The sequence below is a fragment of the Lepisosteus platostomus genome, chromosome 6 (assembly GCF_059453375.1).
Source record: "Lepisosteus platostomus isolate fLepPlt1 chromosome 6, fLepPlt1.hap1, whole genome shotgun sequence".
In the NCBI taxonomy this organism is placed as follows: Eukaryota; Metazoa; Chordata; class Actinopteri; order Semionotiformes; family Lepisosteidae; genus Lepisosteus; species Lepisosteus platostomus.
The window spans coordinates 14,828,620-14,846,347 of NC_142616.1; the positions used below are offsets into that span (position 1 = coordinate 14,828,620).

The 17,728-nt window shown below is 51.7% G+C and overlaps 1 protein-coding gene across 2 annotated transcripts in view; it reads right to left on the reverse strand.

The window, feature by feature from the left end:
* Nucleotides 1–35: 35 nt before the first annotated feature.
* The window catches only part of LOC148660524 (syntaxin-1B), a 63,061-nt gene continuing 45,368 nt past the window's right edge, over nt 36–17,728 (reverse strand). For both annotated transcript variants that reach the window (XM_088637973.1, XM_088637974.1), the window contains exons 4-10: nt 13,912–13,986; nt 13,203–13,276; nt 11,844–11,952; nt 10,088–10,161; nt 9,824–9,961; nt 8,798–8,908; nt 36–7,511 (exon numbers count right to left, since the gene is read on the reverse strand). In XM_088637973.1, coding sequence (XP_088494099.1) covers nt 7,431–7,511; nt 8,798–8,908; nt 9,824–9,961; nt 10,088–10,161; nt 11,844–11,952; nt 13,203–13,276; nt 13,912–13,986 — 662 coding nt within the window. In that variant the 3' untranslated portion in view covers nt 36–7,430. The remainder of the gene's footprint in view (nt 7,512–8,797; nt 8,909–9,823; nt 9,962–10,087; nt 10,162–11,843; nt 11,953–13,202; nt 13,277–13,911; nt 13,987–17,728) is intronic.

Sequence of the window (17,728 nt, forward strand, 5' to 3'; positions counted from 1 at the left end):
AAAGACAAAGTGAAAAACAGCCGACCACAGCGAGATACACTGAACAATCCTTTATCTCTTTATTCGTTTTTTTTTTATTTCACACACTTAAAAAAGACAGCATCTGCATAGAGTTGTCATCTTATAGATTGAGGGAAAGAAGGAAGGAGAGAGGGGGGAAAATACTGGCACGTCACACTAACTAAACAGAACAGGGGGAACAGCAGTACGCGAGAGAGAGAGGGACAGAGAGAGAGTTACAATACAGTACGCGCACACGCACACACACGGAAACGGAAAAGAAAAACGGGACACGAGTTCGCTGTTCGGTTCCCGTCAAAGTCGCAGAGTCTCGTTTTGTTTTTTTCTCTGTATTCTTCCGCATTTCCCCCACCCTCCCCCGTGTCGGGGAGTGAGCGTGGAGCTGCCCGGGGTGCTGATGACCAGTCTGCTGCTGCAGCAAGGGGCTGGTGTAGCAGCGCTTTCACGCTCGGACACGGGGCGACGCGGGGGTGGCGGGGCAGGGGGGGGCTGGTTCTAACGAGCAAGCGACAGCGGGGGGGGGAGGCCAGCCGTGACAGACGGGCCCAGGCCGAGGCAGGGAGATCGACAGCCCAGAGCAGAGCGAAACGTGCTTCCCAAGTGAGGTATGTTCGACGTCAGGTAACACTTTATTTTAGGTGGGTGTGGTTAGGCACTTATTAGCTCTTATTAGTGGGCACAACACACACACACACACAAAAGTCTCTTTGTGATTTGTAACTGCCTAAAGTATGCCTCCTCATAAATATTATTAATAAAGTAAAATAGAGTGGGCGTGTATTACTTACAAAATACCTTCACTGATGAGAGTTGCACACGTTTGCAACCCGTGATGTGTTAAGTGCTGGTATGCTCAGTAGAAGAGCTAATACTGACCTTCTAGTTCACACGTATAATAAAGCATTACCAGACGTTGGTGGCGCTGATCTAGAAAGGGACAGGGTCTCGAGAGGGACCGGGAATTGTCTTTCCAGACGAGCCTGCTCTTTGGAAACCCAGCGGAAGGGGTGGGGGGTTGGGATAAAGTTCCTGGGGGCAGCAGCCTGAGGGATGGCCACAGGCAGGGAGAGGGGGTGGTCCGGGATGAAAGCTGGGAATGAATGGGAGAGGCGTCGGGGAAGACCGCTGTTAGGAACTCGGGGGTCCCTGCGCGTGGGGAGGCTAGCTGGGAAGCACTTTGGAGTTCGACCCAGATGGAATTGCATCCCGTAGTAGCAAACCTGGCTCATGGGCTTTTCTGCAGCATCTGGTTCTGCTGGGGCGCTGGTTTAGTCCCGCACGTCGGCCGACTTTGAGACTTTGACGGGAACGTGACTTTTTTTTTTCAATAGGTCCATACACTGACATGCAAATCTGTTTTTGGAAGTATTTACAGTAATTACAAGACACGAAATTCCAATTCAGTTTCGACAAGAGTTTGCGAGCATTCAGTTTGTAACATAACGTCTTATTTTGAAACGAGAATTATTAGAATCATCAGAGTTAATAATGGTTTACTTCAGCCTTTTCTTTATTTTTTCCATTCCTTCCCTCTGTTTTGCATTGTCCACTGTCTTTTGTCACAACAAATCCTTCTCTTCCCCCCCCAGCCCCACCCTCTTCCCCCCGACACACACGCTCAGACACACACACACACACACACACACACGTGCCTTGAGAGTGGATGATACTGATGGAAACTCATAATACTGAAACACAACGATGGACAGATCTGGGCTCTTCTCCTGGACAGAGAAGCTCAAGTCATTATGTGAGGAGGTGAGGGATCATTTTCTAAAAAACGGGATCGCTGGGGGTAAGACTGGACGCAGATCTGGAGACACCCGTGACGCTGTGTGGGTTTTCCCTCCATCACGACGATCCCTGCGTTACACTCCTGCACCAACAGGATGCCTGGATGAGCCAGAGTTGTGTGCTCTGGGACCATGGGGAACCCCCTGTGTCTGGGTTTTTGCTCCACCCAAGATCTGCATCACAGGCTAATTTTCGGCCTGAGGTCTTTTTTTTTTAATCTTCTTTCAGCTAAGTGTGCTAGTTGGCGAGTTTCAAGGCTGCCCTTGGTCACGTGCTCGAGATGAAGCCTGAGCGATTGGAATTAAGCGTAAGGAAGGACACTGATGCTGTGTGGGTGTGCCCGATGGGATGCCACGCCCACCCTGGGTGTGTCCGATATAATGCCACGCCCACTCTGGGTCGTGTCTGATACGACATCACTCCTACCACGGATGTGACTGATTCGGCGCCACGCCCACTGTGGGCATCTGATGGTGACATTTCCAAAGCGGGCGTGTCTGATACAGTGTCACTCCAACCTGTTTCTTCGTCTTTATCCAGACATCCGTCCAGGGTCACAGGGGAGCATGACACTCTCCTGGCCAGCTTTAGCTTGATATAAGAGAGCACATTCTTATTTAGCAAGTTGAGGACAGACTGCTTCAAGTCCTTTGTGCTGAAGGGGATGGAAATACTGCTCTTCAACAGAGGAATTTTGGAAACCAGGGTCTGAGCACAGAAAAAGACTTAAAAGCTGACAAGTCATTGGCTCTGGTGTGAGGGTGAGCATGTCTGTGTCTGACTGCCCAGCAGTGGACTGGTGTCCCATCCAAGATGTAGCCTGCCTTGTGCTCATTGCTTGCTGGGATAGACTCCGGCTCCCCTGCGACCCTGAATTGGAAGAAGCTGTTTAGAAAATTGCTGGATGGGTCAGTGACGAAGCAAGAGCATGAACCGGCTGACACAAATGTCCTCCTTATTAATTAGAACCCCTAATTAGAGTATAGATTTAGATCTATAGCTATATGAGACATATATCCGTACTACCTAGCCAGCACTGGCAGACGGGAGAACCAGCAGAGTGGTTACAGGCCTCAAACATTATCCCGGCCCCCTCACACTTTCATGTGCTCGCATGGATATTTCTCATAGACGCCCCAGACCTGAGGCAGAGGGGAAGTCTGGCACCGCAGAAAGGCTCCAAACACTGTGCGACAAAAGAATGCCCCCCCCCCCAATCAGTGCTCACCCCTGTACCCACGGCTCTGGTGCCTGCTTTTCCAGGGATGGCACAGGGGTGCCCTGTTCCAGCTCGGAATCCGGCTGGATGAACTCCGCAGCATCACCAGAGCTGGGGCCGGGATCGTGACTTTCCGGGAAAGACTGCAGACTATCACAAATATTGTGATGTGCTAGTGTTCAAAGCCAAGAGGCACGCCAATATCTGATGAATCCGGTAGAGAAAAGGAAACCTGTCTCAGCGTCACTGTGCTCCTTCCCACAGAACACTAGATGCACCTGTAATTAGAGACCCTATTGCTGACATGGCTCTGTAGATAGCTGCCAACACACTGGCGGTGGCTAATCAATCACCGTGAACCTACAGGATCGGAGTTCGATTCCCTTATTGTAAGAAACCAGGCAGGTAAAAGCAGAAGAAACCCGTGGTCTTCTCTGGCAGCTTGAGTGGATTACATTACGGATTCGTGATCTGATGCTGAAATTCCTGTACCACGCGTGCCCTTCACCTTCTGGGGTCAATGTACGCTCTGTGCTTGTCTTGACGTGTATGGGAGCACAAGGGGTTGACCAGGGCTGTACTTGGATCCTCAAAGTCCCTGGAAGAAGTCTGTATTCAGATCGGGGATACATCTGTATCGCTTTTTACCTTCCGGCAGAACAAAGTCATGTCAGAGGAGAGCTGAGCTGCGCTGTGGGTTCTCCTGCCCCTGCAAGCGGCACCGCAGGTTTATGTGGAATCTGACGGAGGTCCTGGCGGCCTGTGTGGCTGTACTTCTACCAGAAGAGACAGGACGGAGACAGGAGACAGCTCCTGCCTGTCAGGCGTCATGAAGCCTGGTAGTGGCTATGAACCGGCGACTGCACAGCCCGGGTTGCGGGACCTCAGAGCAGTGTTCCCAGCATGCTAATGGAACCGCCGGCTAATTGATTCGGTCAGGTGAAACCAATGAGGCTGATTCTTAGGATAGAAGTCACTGGGCGGCTCTAAAATTGTTATTTTTGAAAAGCGGGCATATTCTGCAATGTGCAGAATTTCTTGGCCCGTCATAATCAGTTTTTTGTTCATGAAGATTCTAGCCTTGTTACTCTTCAACCATTGAATTCGTTACTTTTTACAGGAACGTTGGTATTCTTCTCATCCCTGTGCCTTAAGAATTGAACATGGACAGTGATCTTTGAGAATCAGAAGTGTTGTAAGGTGCCGATATTGTTAAAGCTGGTGCCAACGACAGAGAGAGACAAATCCCTCTCCTCTAACAGACCAAGTGAATCGTAAATGACCTGTCATGCAAACTTCCTGGTGCTTCAGGGGTACCAATCAAGGCTGCAACCTACTTTTACACCAGATGGAAAAAGCAAATCGATTCATATTGTAGTTGGACACAGGCACCTGTTGGCCTTGGCCCACTGGAACAGGCTTTCACATGTCTAAGCACGCACACAGGGCAGCTGCAGCTTTACTAAGTAGCTAAGGTTATTGAAAGAGGACACATCTACATCTCGCATCAGCTCAGGCCCTGGAGAACTGCCAGATAAAGAGGGGATCAAATCCCACCGCTGACACCACGCTCTACAGAAAACACCTCGTATTATATTAGACGGCTGGAGCAACCGAGGTGAAAGACACAACACTGGGACCCCAATCCAAAACAACCATCTGGTATAAGAATAGAGTCCAGAACCCTTCATTCCTTCTCCACAGTCACAGTCACTTGGACAGCAGGTCAGAAATAGCTGCAAGGCATGTTTGGTCAGAATTGGAAGACAAGTCTTTACGTCCGCGAAGGAGGAGCTGGGTAAACACAGGCGGGGACCCCTTGCCTTTATGTCACGATCTCTATTAAGACGTTGTGTCGGCTTCGAAGATCAAAAAGAGGCTCAAGGCCCGCACAGCCCTGAAAGAACACGCCAAGTAAAAGAGAAGTTTCCGTAAAACCATGAAAGCCCCTGCCCTTCTCCACTGACCCTAACCTGCTTCAGTGGAGAAGCAGGTTAGATTTCAGATTACATCATGTCTTCTCCTACTTTTCTCATGCGGTGTGAGAAATGAACCTTTCACAGTGCCCAGACTGAATACACGTGAAGCAAAAAGTAAGTGTTGCACTCAAAGTCGTTCCCCGCTTGATTAAAACGGCCATTTTAGAGGATAGCGACCCTGTTTTACCAAACTCTCGGGCGAGGGTATAGACGCCCTCTCCTGTGCCCTGTGTCTGACCCTGGACTACCCAGGCAGTCGCAGACTCGGCTCTTCCCTGCTATGCTACCACTCATCTTCATTCCAGCTCTTCCTCAACGGCTGAATAGCTCTTTTTTCGCATCACAGGATTGAATTAAGCTATTGAAAGCACTGATGAGACAGAGACTCCACAGTGTCAAAGGCAGAAAGACTCAGCGGTGCCTTCCCTCACCGAGCACCGTCAACATCCTCACATTCCCCAGTTCATTCAGTGACTTGATCCACCTTCCGACCTCCACTTGGAACTCAGAACAAAGCTGGTCCGCAACACTTTCCCACTTTGCAACTTGCCGTAATTGTACAGTGAGTGACAACTTTGGAGCATGCTGTTGTACAAGACCGGGAGATTAAACCGATCTGTCGAGCATGTGAAGGTCACATTTATTCTCGGGGGTGGGAGGGAGGGGATGATGGGGAGAGTTCTACTTTAAAACAGAATGCAGGGGATGATGGGGTGACTTCTTTTTCAAAACAATGCAAAGGATGGGAAGTGTAGTTTTAGCCCTGTTTGATGACACGACAAGCCAGGTGAAAGTTGTTAGGAAATGCCTATGTACATAAACTCTCAACACCACTTTGACACACACACACATATATGTGCGAGCAAATACTACTATTTGAGGGTGGGAAACAAACTAATTCAAGACACATTGAATCACGTTAGGAAGCCTAAAAGTCTTTCTGTTTAAAACCCATATACGTATTCTTATATATATTTATATTATAATCATACCATTATTCATATCCTTACACATCTCTTCAGCCACTGCAAAAGTATTCTTTGTTTCATCTTCCATTTGCTGCACTTTTTTGATTTACAGTATTTTTTAAAAAGGAAAAGATGATAAATAATTATTCTTATTATTCTTATTATTCTTATTATTATTATTTAAAGTCCTTTGTTTCCAAAAAAACATCAACGGAAAAAAAACATTTAAAAAAGAAAAGAGAAAACGACAACAAAAAACTCGACCCCAACGGAATTCTGGGCGAACTGAGGAAAGATAGAAGCCACTGGTCACGTCACAGACTACAATATACCATCTACATTGAAAACGAAAATGCACTTTCTCCGGAAGTCGGAAAGAAACGGGCGCGCCCACGGCTCTGGTTCTGAGTCGACAGAAGAGGAGTCACGGCCAAACCTCAGCGTCTCCTCCTCCCGTCTCTCAAGGGCTTGGCTCGGGCCCGGAAAGGCCCGCAGTCACGCCAACTGTGAACTACAGTTTTCCCTTCTTAGATCTGGTTTCCCTCTTGCCGGCGGACAAGACGGACAAAAAGAAATATCTCAACGGATCTGGCGGGACTGGTAGTACAAGTACATCGAAGACACGTAGTTTGTTCAATTTTTACAGATCTACCCCCCCCTGCCTATCCCCCCCAAAAAAATGGGTCAATCGTTCCTGTGTCTGGCTGGGGGTGGTCACAAATATTGCGAATGGAAGATTAAAGTGTGCAGTTCCTGGCCAAGCACAAATGCCAAGTATTACTGTTTTGGAATCATGGACCAGCCTCTGTCTTTGTGTACTTGCCAGATTAGGGAGCAATTAATTTAAAAAAGAGTCCTGAAAAGAGCACTTAAATAACAGATTGTGAGAGTTCTGCTCTCTTACAACACTTCAGATTTCCCGAGTTGAGGCCCCAGCCCTCTGCATGACCCAGAGTGCTGCTGTGTTAGTGCCTGCTCGGTTTTGTGCTTGGTGTTGTGCTGCGTACGTACCAGTCCAGGCCTGCTGCATGAGGCCTGTCTTGACTCAGGCCGGGCATGAGGGAATAACGGATCGCGTTGCCCCAGCCTACTGCGCCGAATCAAAAGCACAGCGGAGGACGAGATGTGAAAAACTCGTTTCTGGAGTTGAACACATCGCTGTCTGAACCAGGACCCTAACGCTCGGAAACGAACTGAGATTTAGCCGTCACTTCCCAAGTGAAAGAAACAATTACTTTGTATTTCTTTACAGGTAGCTGTATTATGTGCTGTTGTATGTTCAATACATTTACATGTACATTGTAAGTATTACGTTTATTAGAATTTTTTAACTTATTTTCTCTTATTGTTTTTCTCATCATTTTCCATAATCTGTCCCCCCCCCCTCCCCCCCATTTTAGAGTCCCCTTATCTGTTTCTTGTGGTTTTCTTGCTGTTTTTTGCATCCCGCTAAAATCCCAGCGTTCCTCCAATACTTGAGGCCAGCACCACTCCTAGGACCACACAGCAGATAATGATCATGATCTTCTTCTGCAGGGATACACGAGAGAGAGAGAGGGGTTAATACAGACACACTGACTGACTGGACACTCCAGTACATTAACACTGCACTGAGAGAGAGGGGTTCATACAGACACACTGACTGGACACTCCAGTACATTAACACTGCACTGAGAGAGAGGGGTTAATACAGACACACTGACTGACTGGACACTCCAGTACATTAACACTGCACTGAGAGACAGGGGTTCATACAGACACACTGACTGAACACTCCAGTACATTAACACTGCACTGAGAGAGAGGGGTTCATACAGACACACTGACTGACTGGACACTCCAGTACATTAACACTGTACTGAGAGAGAGGGGTTCATACAGACACACTAACTGACTGGACACTCCAGTACATTAACACTGCACTGAGAGAGAGGGGTTCATACAGACACACTGACTGACTGGACACTCCAGTACATTAACACTGCACTGAGAGAGAGGGGTTAATACAGACACACTGACTGGACACTCCAGTACATTAACACTGCACTGAGAGAGAGGGGTTCATACAGACACACTGACTGACTGGACACTCCAGTACATTAACACTGCACTGAGAGAGAGGGGTTCATACAGACACACTGACTGGACACTCCAGTACATTAACACTGCACTGAGAGAGAGGGGTTAATACAGACACACTGACTGACTGGACACTCCAGTACATTAACACTGCACTGAGAGACAGGGGTTCATACAGACACACTAACTGACTGGACACTCCAGTACATTAACGCTGCACTGAGAGAGAGGGGTTCATACAGACACACTGACTGACTAGACACTCCAGTACATTAACACTGCACTGAGAGAGAGGGGTTCATAAAGACACACTGACTGAACACTCCAGTACATTAACACTGCACTGAGAGAGAGGGGTTCATACAGACACACTGACTGACTGGACACTCCAGTTCATTAACACTGCACTGAGAGAGAGGGGTTAATACAGACACACTGACTGGACACTCCAGTACATTAACACTGCACTGAGAGAGAGGGGTTCATACAGACACACTGACTGACTGGACACTCCAGTACATTAACACTGCACTGAGAAAGAGGGGTTCATACAGACACACTGACTGGACACTCCAGTACATTAACACTGCACTGAGAGAGAGGGGTTCATACAGACACACTGACTGACTGGACACTCCAGTACATTAACACTGCACTGAGAGAGAGGGGTTCATACAGACACACTGACTGGACATTAGGCTGTGTCAGTGTCAAAGTTGTGTTGTGTGTGTACTTACCCTGCGGGCCTTGCTCTGGTATTTGACAGCCTTCTTTGTGTCAGACACAGCTCTCTCCACATAGTCTACTGAGTGCTCCACGTTGTACTCGATTCTGTCTATCATCTCGCCCTGTCAGACAAACACACCAGCACCGTCAGTGCACAACACCTGGGAGAGACTCACACTCACATACACCCACACTGACACACAGTCGCACACTCTCACTCTGCATAGAATTCAGATCAATGTGTCATATCCTATGCTTTCTGTGGGAGTAGCTGGAGTTGAGATAGCAGTTCTTGTCTGAACTACATTCCCCAGAAGGCAGTGGGAAATGACCGGCTGTCCGCAGTCACCTGACCTGTTGGTGGAATACAATTGGTCGGGTGATATTTAAAAACAAGGAAGCTGAAGCTCCCAGCTGGCCATCAGCACTCTGCAGAGAGTGGAGCCTGTTATTCACTGTACCAGACAGGAGAGAAAGAAGGAAGTCAGGAAGTGACAGTGGGCGATTGTCTTTACTGGGTTTTGGAAGAAGGGAAAAGTACTTTTTTAGATTTTGTAATTAGCAAGCTGCCCGGCTACTGACAGAGTAATTCAAGAAGAGGCACAGCCTTTTATTGTAAATAAAATAGCACTGTTCTTATTAGAGCTGCATTTACTGTATGCAGGCAGCACAGCGGCACAGCAGTGAGCACTGCTGCCACACAGCGCTGGGGCCCCGGGTTCAATTCCTGGGGTGCTATCTGTGTGGAGTTTGCATGTTCCCCCTGTGCTTGTGTGGGTTTTCTCCTGCAGTCTGCTAGGTGAATTGGCTCCTGGGAAAACTGGCCCTGGCGTGAGCGTCATCTGCCCGCCCTCTGATGGACTAACGTCAAGTCCAGGGTGTATTCTGCCTAGTGCCTGTTGCTTGCTGGAGGGGGGGGCTGTTTTTGTACACCCCGCCTGCTCGTACTCCCCTCACACGAAGCCCCGGCCCCCAGATGTGTCACAGAGCCCGTGAGGGGCTCTCTGAAGCAGAGTACCGGAGCGGAGCGGGCGCACCTGGCTCTCCACCAGCATGGCCATGTCCACAAACATGTCGTGCAGCTCCCGGATGCTGTTCTCCAGCTTGATGATCTCGTTGTGCCTGGTCTCGATCTCGTTCAGCGCCTGCTTGGTCATCTGAGAGTCCATCTTGATCTGGGGGGGGGCAGAGGGAGACGGTGTATTAACGCTCGAGCCAGGCTCCCCAATCAGAGCGCAGCACTGGCTTTCCCCCACCCCTGCCGGGCGGCCATTTTGAATGAGGGCGCCGGCGGGACTTACGTCATCGGTGAAAATGGCCAGCTTGCCACTTTCCAGCATGTCCTCCAGCTCCTCGTTGGTGGTTGTTCTCCCAGCTGGAAAACAGGTCGGACAATCAAACTCCTCTGCCAGTGTCTCATGACAGTCCCATTGCGTGTCGTGTCGGGGCAGAATGGGGGCAAGTCAAGACGGGCAGATGGGCAGCGACGCTGGTGCCAGTCGGGCGTGCTTGTGAATTGGTGTGCCGCCCCGTGCACAGGATGTGCCTACATGCGGGCGTGCCTGCAGGTGAGCTGGGCACACTGTAGCACAGCAGGAACGACAGCATGGCTGTGGCCTGGTTTTCTAAACTCCACTGGTAGCAAAGTTGCTAGAGTGCAAATGTCTCTGATCTCCAGTGTGTCAGAACAGGGAGTGTGGGGTGTGTCTCTGATCTCCGGTGTGTCGGTACAGGGAGTGTGGGGTGTGTCTCTGATCTCCGGTGTGTCGGTACAGGGAGTGTGGGGTGTGTCTCTGATCTCCGGTGTGTCGGTACAGGGAGTGTGGGGTGTGTCTCTGATCTCCGGTGTGTCGGTACAGGGAGGCTGGGGTGTGTCTCTGCTCTCCAGTGTGTCGGTACAGGGAGTGTGGGGTGTGTCTCTGATCTCCGGTGTGTCGGTACAGGGAGTGTGGGGTGTGTCTCTGATCTCCGGTGTGTCGGTACGGGGAGGCTGGGGTGTGTCTCTGATCTCCGCTGTGTCGGTACAGGGAGTGTGGGGTGTGTCTCTGATCTCCGCTGTGTCGGTACAGGGAGGCTGGGGTGTGTCTCTGATCTCCGGTGTGTCGGTACGGGGAGTGTGGGGTGTGTCTCTGATCTCCGGTGTGTCGGTACGGGGAGTGTGGGGTGTGTCTCTGATCTCCGGTGTGTCGGTACGGGGAGTGTGGGGTGTGTCTCTGATCTCCGGTGTGTCGGTACGGGGAGTGTGGGGTGTGTCTCTGATCTCCGGTGTGTCGGTACGGGGAGTGTGGGGTGTGTCTCTGATCTCCGGTGTGTCGGTACGGGGAGGCTGGGGTGTGTCTCTGATCTCCGGTGTGTCGGTACGGGGAGGCTGGGGTGTGTCTCTGATCTCCGGTGTGTCGGTACGGGGAGGCTGGGGTGTGTCTCTGATCTCCGGTGTGTCGGTACGGGGAGGCTGGGGTGTGTCTCTGATCTCCGGTGTGTCGGTACGGGGAGGCTGGGGTGTGTCTCTGATCTCCGGTGTGTCGGTACGGGGAGTGTGGGGTGTGTCTCTGATCTCCGGTGTGTCGGTACGGGGAGGCTGGGGTGTGTCTCTGATCTCCGGTGTGTCGGTACGGGGAGTGTGGGGTGTGTCTCTGATCTCCGGTGTGTCGGTACGGGGAGTGTGGGGTGTGTCTCTGATCTCCGGTGTGTCGGTACGGGGAGGCTGGGGTGTGTCTCTGATCTCCGGTGTGTCGGTACGGGGAGTGTGGGGTGTGTCTCTGATCTCCGGTGTGTCGGTACGGGGAGTGTGGGGTGTGTCTCTGATCTCCGGTGTGTCGGTACGGGGAGTGTGGGGTGTGTCTCTGATCTCCGGTGTGTCGGTACGGGGAGTGTGGGGTGTGTCTCTGATCTCCGGTGTGTCGGTACAGGGAGGCTGGGGTGTGTCTCTGATCTCCGGTGTGTCGGTACAGGGAGTGTGGGGTGTGTCTCTGATCTCCGGTGTGTCGGTACAGGGAGGCTGGGGTGTGTCTCTGATCTCCGGTGTGTCGGTACAGGGAGCACTGGGGCATCACTCACTGATCTCCAGCTGCCTCTGGATACGGTCCTTGCAGCGGTCACGGTACTTGGACTGCGTGGTGTTGTACTCGGTCATGACCTCCACGAACTTGCGTGACAGCGTGGAGTGCTGGAGAGGACAAGGAAGGCAGAGCTCAGGTTGTGGATGTTTCAGGTGAGAGTGTTGACACCACGAGGGGCACTAAGGCCCTAGTTCTGTCACTCTGCTTCCCCCACCACCACCACCACTGCCCGCAGACGTGCTGTCTGGATTAGCCAAACCTCATGGCTGTATGAACGTATGTGTAGGGCCCTGTCCAGTTTGGGACCTTGGATTGGCTGAGCAGCTCTTGAAAAAACTGAATACATGGTATTATATATCCCCACCATGTACTTCACACTGTTGCACTAGTGTTAGTGTCTTTATTCTTACCTACTCTTTTTACTGGTCTTGAGAATCCTTTAACTTTGTGCTTCTCTGAGCTGTTTTACACAAGCAAGGTGTAATTTCTCTGCGGTTCTGCATTATTTGAAGAGACGGGCAATCTGTGTGCTGAGCTCCTGTTATGTTAATTACTAAGCTCAGGTGGTGTGGTGGCTCTGTGGCTCAGGATCTGCGCCTGTGGCTGGAAGGTAGCCAGTTCAAATCTCGCAGCTGGCAGAGGACTTCTAATCCGTTGGGCCCCTGAGCGAGGCCCTTCACCCCAGCTGCTCCAGGGGTGCTGTATAAATGGCTGACCCTGTGCTCTGACCCCCAGCTTCTCTCCCTGTCTGTGTGCCTCATGGAGAGCAAGCTGGGGTTTGCGAAAAGACAAATTCCTAATGCAAGAGATTATATATGACCAATACAGTGATCTTATCTTATTATTTAAAGACCCAGACTAAAATGTATGATCTTATTACCAATCTGGCATGTAACATTTGAGGTATTAAAATAACAATAATCACTGATGTTGTATTGCTCTCTCTCACAGAGAACTGAGAGAGAACCTGGTTAGGGTTAACCTCCCAGGATGATGTGTGCTTTGGTTTCCACTCTGTACAGGAACAAACTAGAGTGCTGAGTGACTAGTTCACTGCTCTGGCAGGTTCACTGCTGATAAGAACACTTGATTACGTAAAAAGCAACCCAGAATATATTGATAAATTTCGCCTGGACACAAGAAAGGGGTGAAATACTGTATTTTTAACCTTTTTTAAAGGGTTACTATCTGGCTTTTACCCCCATCCAAATCTCGCTGCCTTTACCACAGGAAATGAAAAGCCTTGTCAACAGGAAGTGGAGAATTCTATCAACAGGAAGTTGAAAGCATCAGCAGGAAGTGGAGAATCATATCAACAGGAAGTTGAGCCCATCAGCAGGAAGTGGAGAGCTCTTACCTGTGTTTTACGAATTCGCAAGTCAGCAGATGATCTGTTGAGCCCTTCCTCCTGCTCTATGCTTTGCTCGATCGCTGTCAAGGAGAAAAGTGGGAAAGGTTACAAAAATGTAAAAACCAGTCTGAAAGGGAAAACAAAACCCAACAAATTGTTGTTAACTGCAACTTTCAGATTAGCAGCGCAACATACAATGATTGTGAGACAAATCCAGCTAGTCAGTGAGGCTCTCCCTGCCCCCTGCCCAAGTACCCAATACCCAGCAGCAGCATCTCAGCCTGGTCCAGGTTCTGTACTGTAACTAACACTCCAGGTTCCGTGTCAGCAGTGCGGGGAATGACAGGCTGGAGAGGAATTTACTGTCTCTCTGACAGGTTTATGACTGTTTCATCAGTGCAGGCATCTGCTGGGTACAGAGGAGGGATTCATGTTGTTTTAGTTGATGGCTTTAAGTTTGTGATAACTGTTCTTTTAGTTGATCAATGTTATTTAAATTCACATTAATACAAATATAACGTTAGTAGTACATTATGCTCCTGGGGAATTTGGCCATTTGTCACAGTTCTGTGTACTGAACCCTCACAAATGTTGAGACCCTGTTGTATTATGTTTCCACTTGCTAATGTGTCTCAGTCACACAGCCCCCAGGTCTTCTTTGTACTTTTCAATGTCTTTTGAAAAGCAATTCTATGGACACCGGAGTCAACAGTACCTTTTAATTTGGATCTAACTTTGTTGGCCGTCTTTTTGATGTCGGCCGTCAGATCTTCCAATTCTTGCTTGGTTTCTGTGAGACAGAAAGAGAGAGAGGGGTTAATACAGACACACTGACTGACTGGACACTCCAGTACATTAACACTGCACTGAGAGAGAGGGGTTCATACAGACACACTGACTGACTGGACACTCCAGTACATTAACACTGCACTGAGAGAGAGGGGTGAATACAGACACACTGACTGACTGGACACTCCAGTACATTAACACTGCACTGAGAGAGAGGGGTTCATACAGACACACTGACTGACTGGACACTCCAGTACATTAACACTGCACTGAGAGAGAGGGGTTCATACAGACACACTGACTGGACACTCCAGTACATTAACACTGCACTGAGAGAGAGGGGTTAATACAGACACACTGACTGACTGGACACTCCAGTACATTAACACTGCACTGAGAGAGAGGGGTTCATACAGACACACTGACTGACTGGACACTCCAGTACATTAACACTGCACTGAGAGAGAGGCTTCGGCAGCTTCAGCAGTGTGCAGGACCACTGGAGCTGAGCTTTATGAGCTTTCTAAGTCTCCACACAGTGCCTGACCCAGCCACTTCTGAGAAAAGTATTCAATAGCTGCAATCAGAATGGCAGTGGTCTGGTCTTCTACAGCTGCCGGGCGTATCCGTGTACTTAGGGATGGGAGAGTGAGGCAGGAGGAAGATTTTGAGCCTCACCCTGCTTTCTCTGCCCCCACCTCTCACATAGCACGAGGGTTGAAGACACCAGCCCATGGCACACACTGCAGTGGCTGGGCGCTGCACACACACACACACACACACACACACACACACACACACACACACACACACACACACACACACGAGCGTGCCGGCTCCTCCTCAGTGTGTGTGCTGCACACCTGGCGTGGAGATCCAGGGAGCTGGCGCAATGCATCAGGGAGGGGTGGGGGGCTCATGATGCGTGTGCTGGCCGGGCAGCGTCTCTGCACTGCTGGACTGTGAGTTATGAAGACTGCAGTGTCTCTGTGTCACTGGACACCAGGCCGCCCTCTACCCCACACACACTCCCTCACTCACACTCCCCAGCGCTCCACACACACACTCCTCCTCACTCACACTCCCCAGTGCACCTCACACACACTCCTCCTCACTCACACTCCCCAGTGCACCTCACACACACTCCTCCTCACTCACACTCCCCAGTGCACCACACACACACTCCCCCTCACTCACACTCCCCAGTGCACCTCACACACACTCCTCCTCACTCACACTCCCCAGTGCACCTCACACACACTCCCTCACTCACACTCCCCAGCGCACCACACACACACTCCTCCTCACTCACACTCCCCAGCGCACCTCACACACACTCCTCCTCACTCACACTCCCCAGCGCACCACACACACACTCCCTCACTCACACTCCCCAGCGCACCACACACACACTCCTCCTCACTCACACTCCCCAGTGCACCTCACACACACTCCCCCTCACTCACACTCCCCAGCGCACCACACACACACTCCTCCTCACTCACACTCCCCAGCGCACCTCACACACACTCCTCCTCACTCACACTCCCCAGCGCTCCACACACACACTCCCTCACTCACACTCCCCAGCGCTCCACACACATACTCCCCCTCACTCACACTCCCCAGCGCACCACACACACACTCCTCCTCACTCACACTCCCCAGCGCACCTCACACACACTCCTCCTCACTCACACTCCCCAGCGCACCTCACACACACTCCTCCTCACTCACACTCCCCAGCGCACCTCACACACACTCCTCCTCACTCACACTCCCCAGCGCACCACACACACACTCCTCCTCACTCACACTCCCCAGCGCACCTCACACACACTCCTCCTCACTCACACTCCCCAGTGCACCTCACACACACTCCTCCTCACTCACACTCCCCAGCGCACCACACACACACTCCTCCTCACTCACACTCCCCAGCGCTCCACACACACACTCCTCCTCACTTACACTCCCCAGCGCTCCACACACACACTCCTCCTCACTCACACTCCCCAGCGCACCACACACACACTCCCTCACTCACACTCCCCAGCGCACCACACACACACTCCCCCTCACTCACACTCCCCAGTGTACCACACACACACTCCTCCTCACTCACACTCCCCAGTGCACCACACACACACTCCCTCACTCACACTCCCCAGCGCACCACACACACACTCCTCCTCACTCACACTCCCCAGTGCACCACACACACACTCCTCCTCACTCACACTCCCCAGCGCACCACACACACACTCCCTCACTCACACTCCCCAGCGCACCACACACACACTCCTCCTCACTCACACTCCCCAGCGCACCACACACACACTCCCTCACTCACACTCCCCAGCGCACCACACACACACTCCTCCTCACTCACACTCCCCAGCGCACCACACACACACTCCCTCACTCACACTCCCCAGCGCACCACACACACACTCCTCCTCACTCACACTCCCCAGCGCACCACACACACACTCCTCCTCACTCACACTCCCCAGCGCACCACACACACACTCCCTCACTCACACTCCCCAGCGCACCACACACACACTCCTCCTCACTCACACTCCCCAGCGCACCACACACACACTCCCTCACTCACACTCCCCAGTGCACCACACACACACTCCTCCTCACTCACACTCCCCAGTGCACCTCACACACACTCCCTCACTCACACTCCCCAGCGCTCCACACACACACTCCCTCACTCACACTCCCCAGTGCACCACACACACACTCCTCCTCACTCACACTCCCCAGCGCACCACACACACACTCCCTCACTCACACTCCCCAGTGCACCACACACACACTCCCTCACTCACACTCCCCAGCGCACCACACACACACTCCCTCACTCACACTCCCCAGCGCTCCACACACACACTCCCTCACTCACACTCCCCAGCGCTCCACACACACACTCCCTCACTCACACTCCCCAGCGCACCACACACACACTCCTCCTCACTCACACTCCCCAGCGCACCACACACACACTCCTCCTCACTCACACTCCCCAGCGCACCACACACACACTCCCTCACTCACACTCCCCAGCGCACCACACACACACTCCCCCTCACTCACACTCCCCAGTGTACCACACACACACTCCTCCTCACTCACACTCCCCAGTGCACCTCACACACACTCCCTCACTCACACTCCCCAGCACACCACACACACACTCCCTCACTCACACTCCCCAGCGCTCCACACACACACTCCCTCACTCACACTCCCCAGCGCACCACACACACACTCCCCCTCACTCACACTCCCCAGTGTACCACACACACACTCCTCCTCACTCACACTCCCCAGTGCACCTCACACACACTCCCTCACTCACACTCCCCAGCGCACCACACACACACTCCTCCTCACTCACACTCCCCAGTGCACCTCACACACACTCCCTCACTCACACTCCCCAGCGCACCACACACACACTCCCTCACTTACACTCCCCAGCGCACCACACACACACTCCCCCTCACTCACACTCCCCAGTGTACCACACACACACTCCTCCTCACTCACACTCCCCAGTGCACCTCACACACACTCCCTCACTCACACTCCCCAGCGCACCACACACACACTCCCTCACTCACACTCCCCAGCGCTCCACACACACACTCCCCCTCACTCACACTCCCCAGTGTACCACACACACACTCCTCCTCACTCACACTCCCCAGTGCACCTCACACACA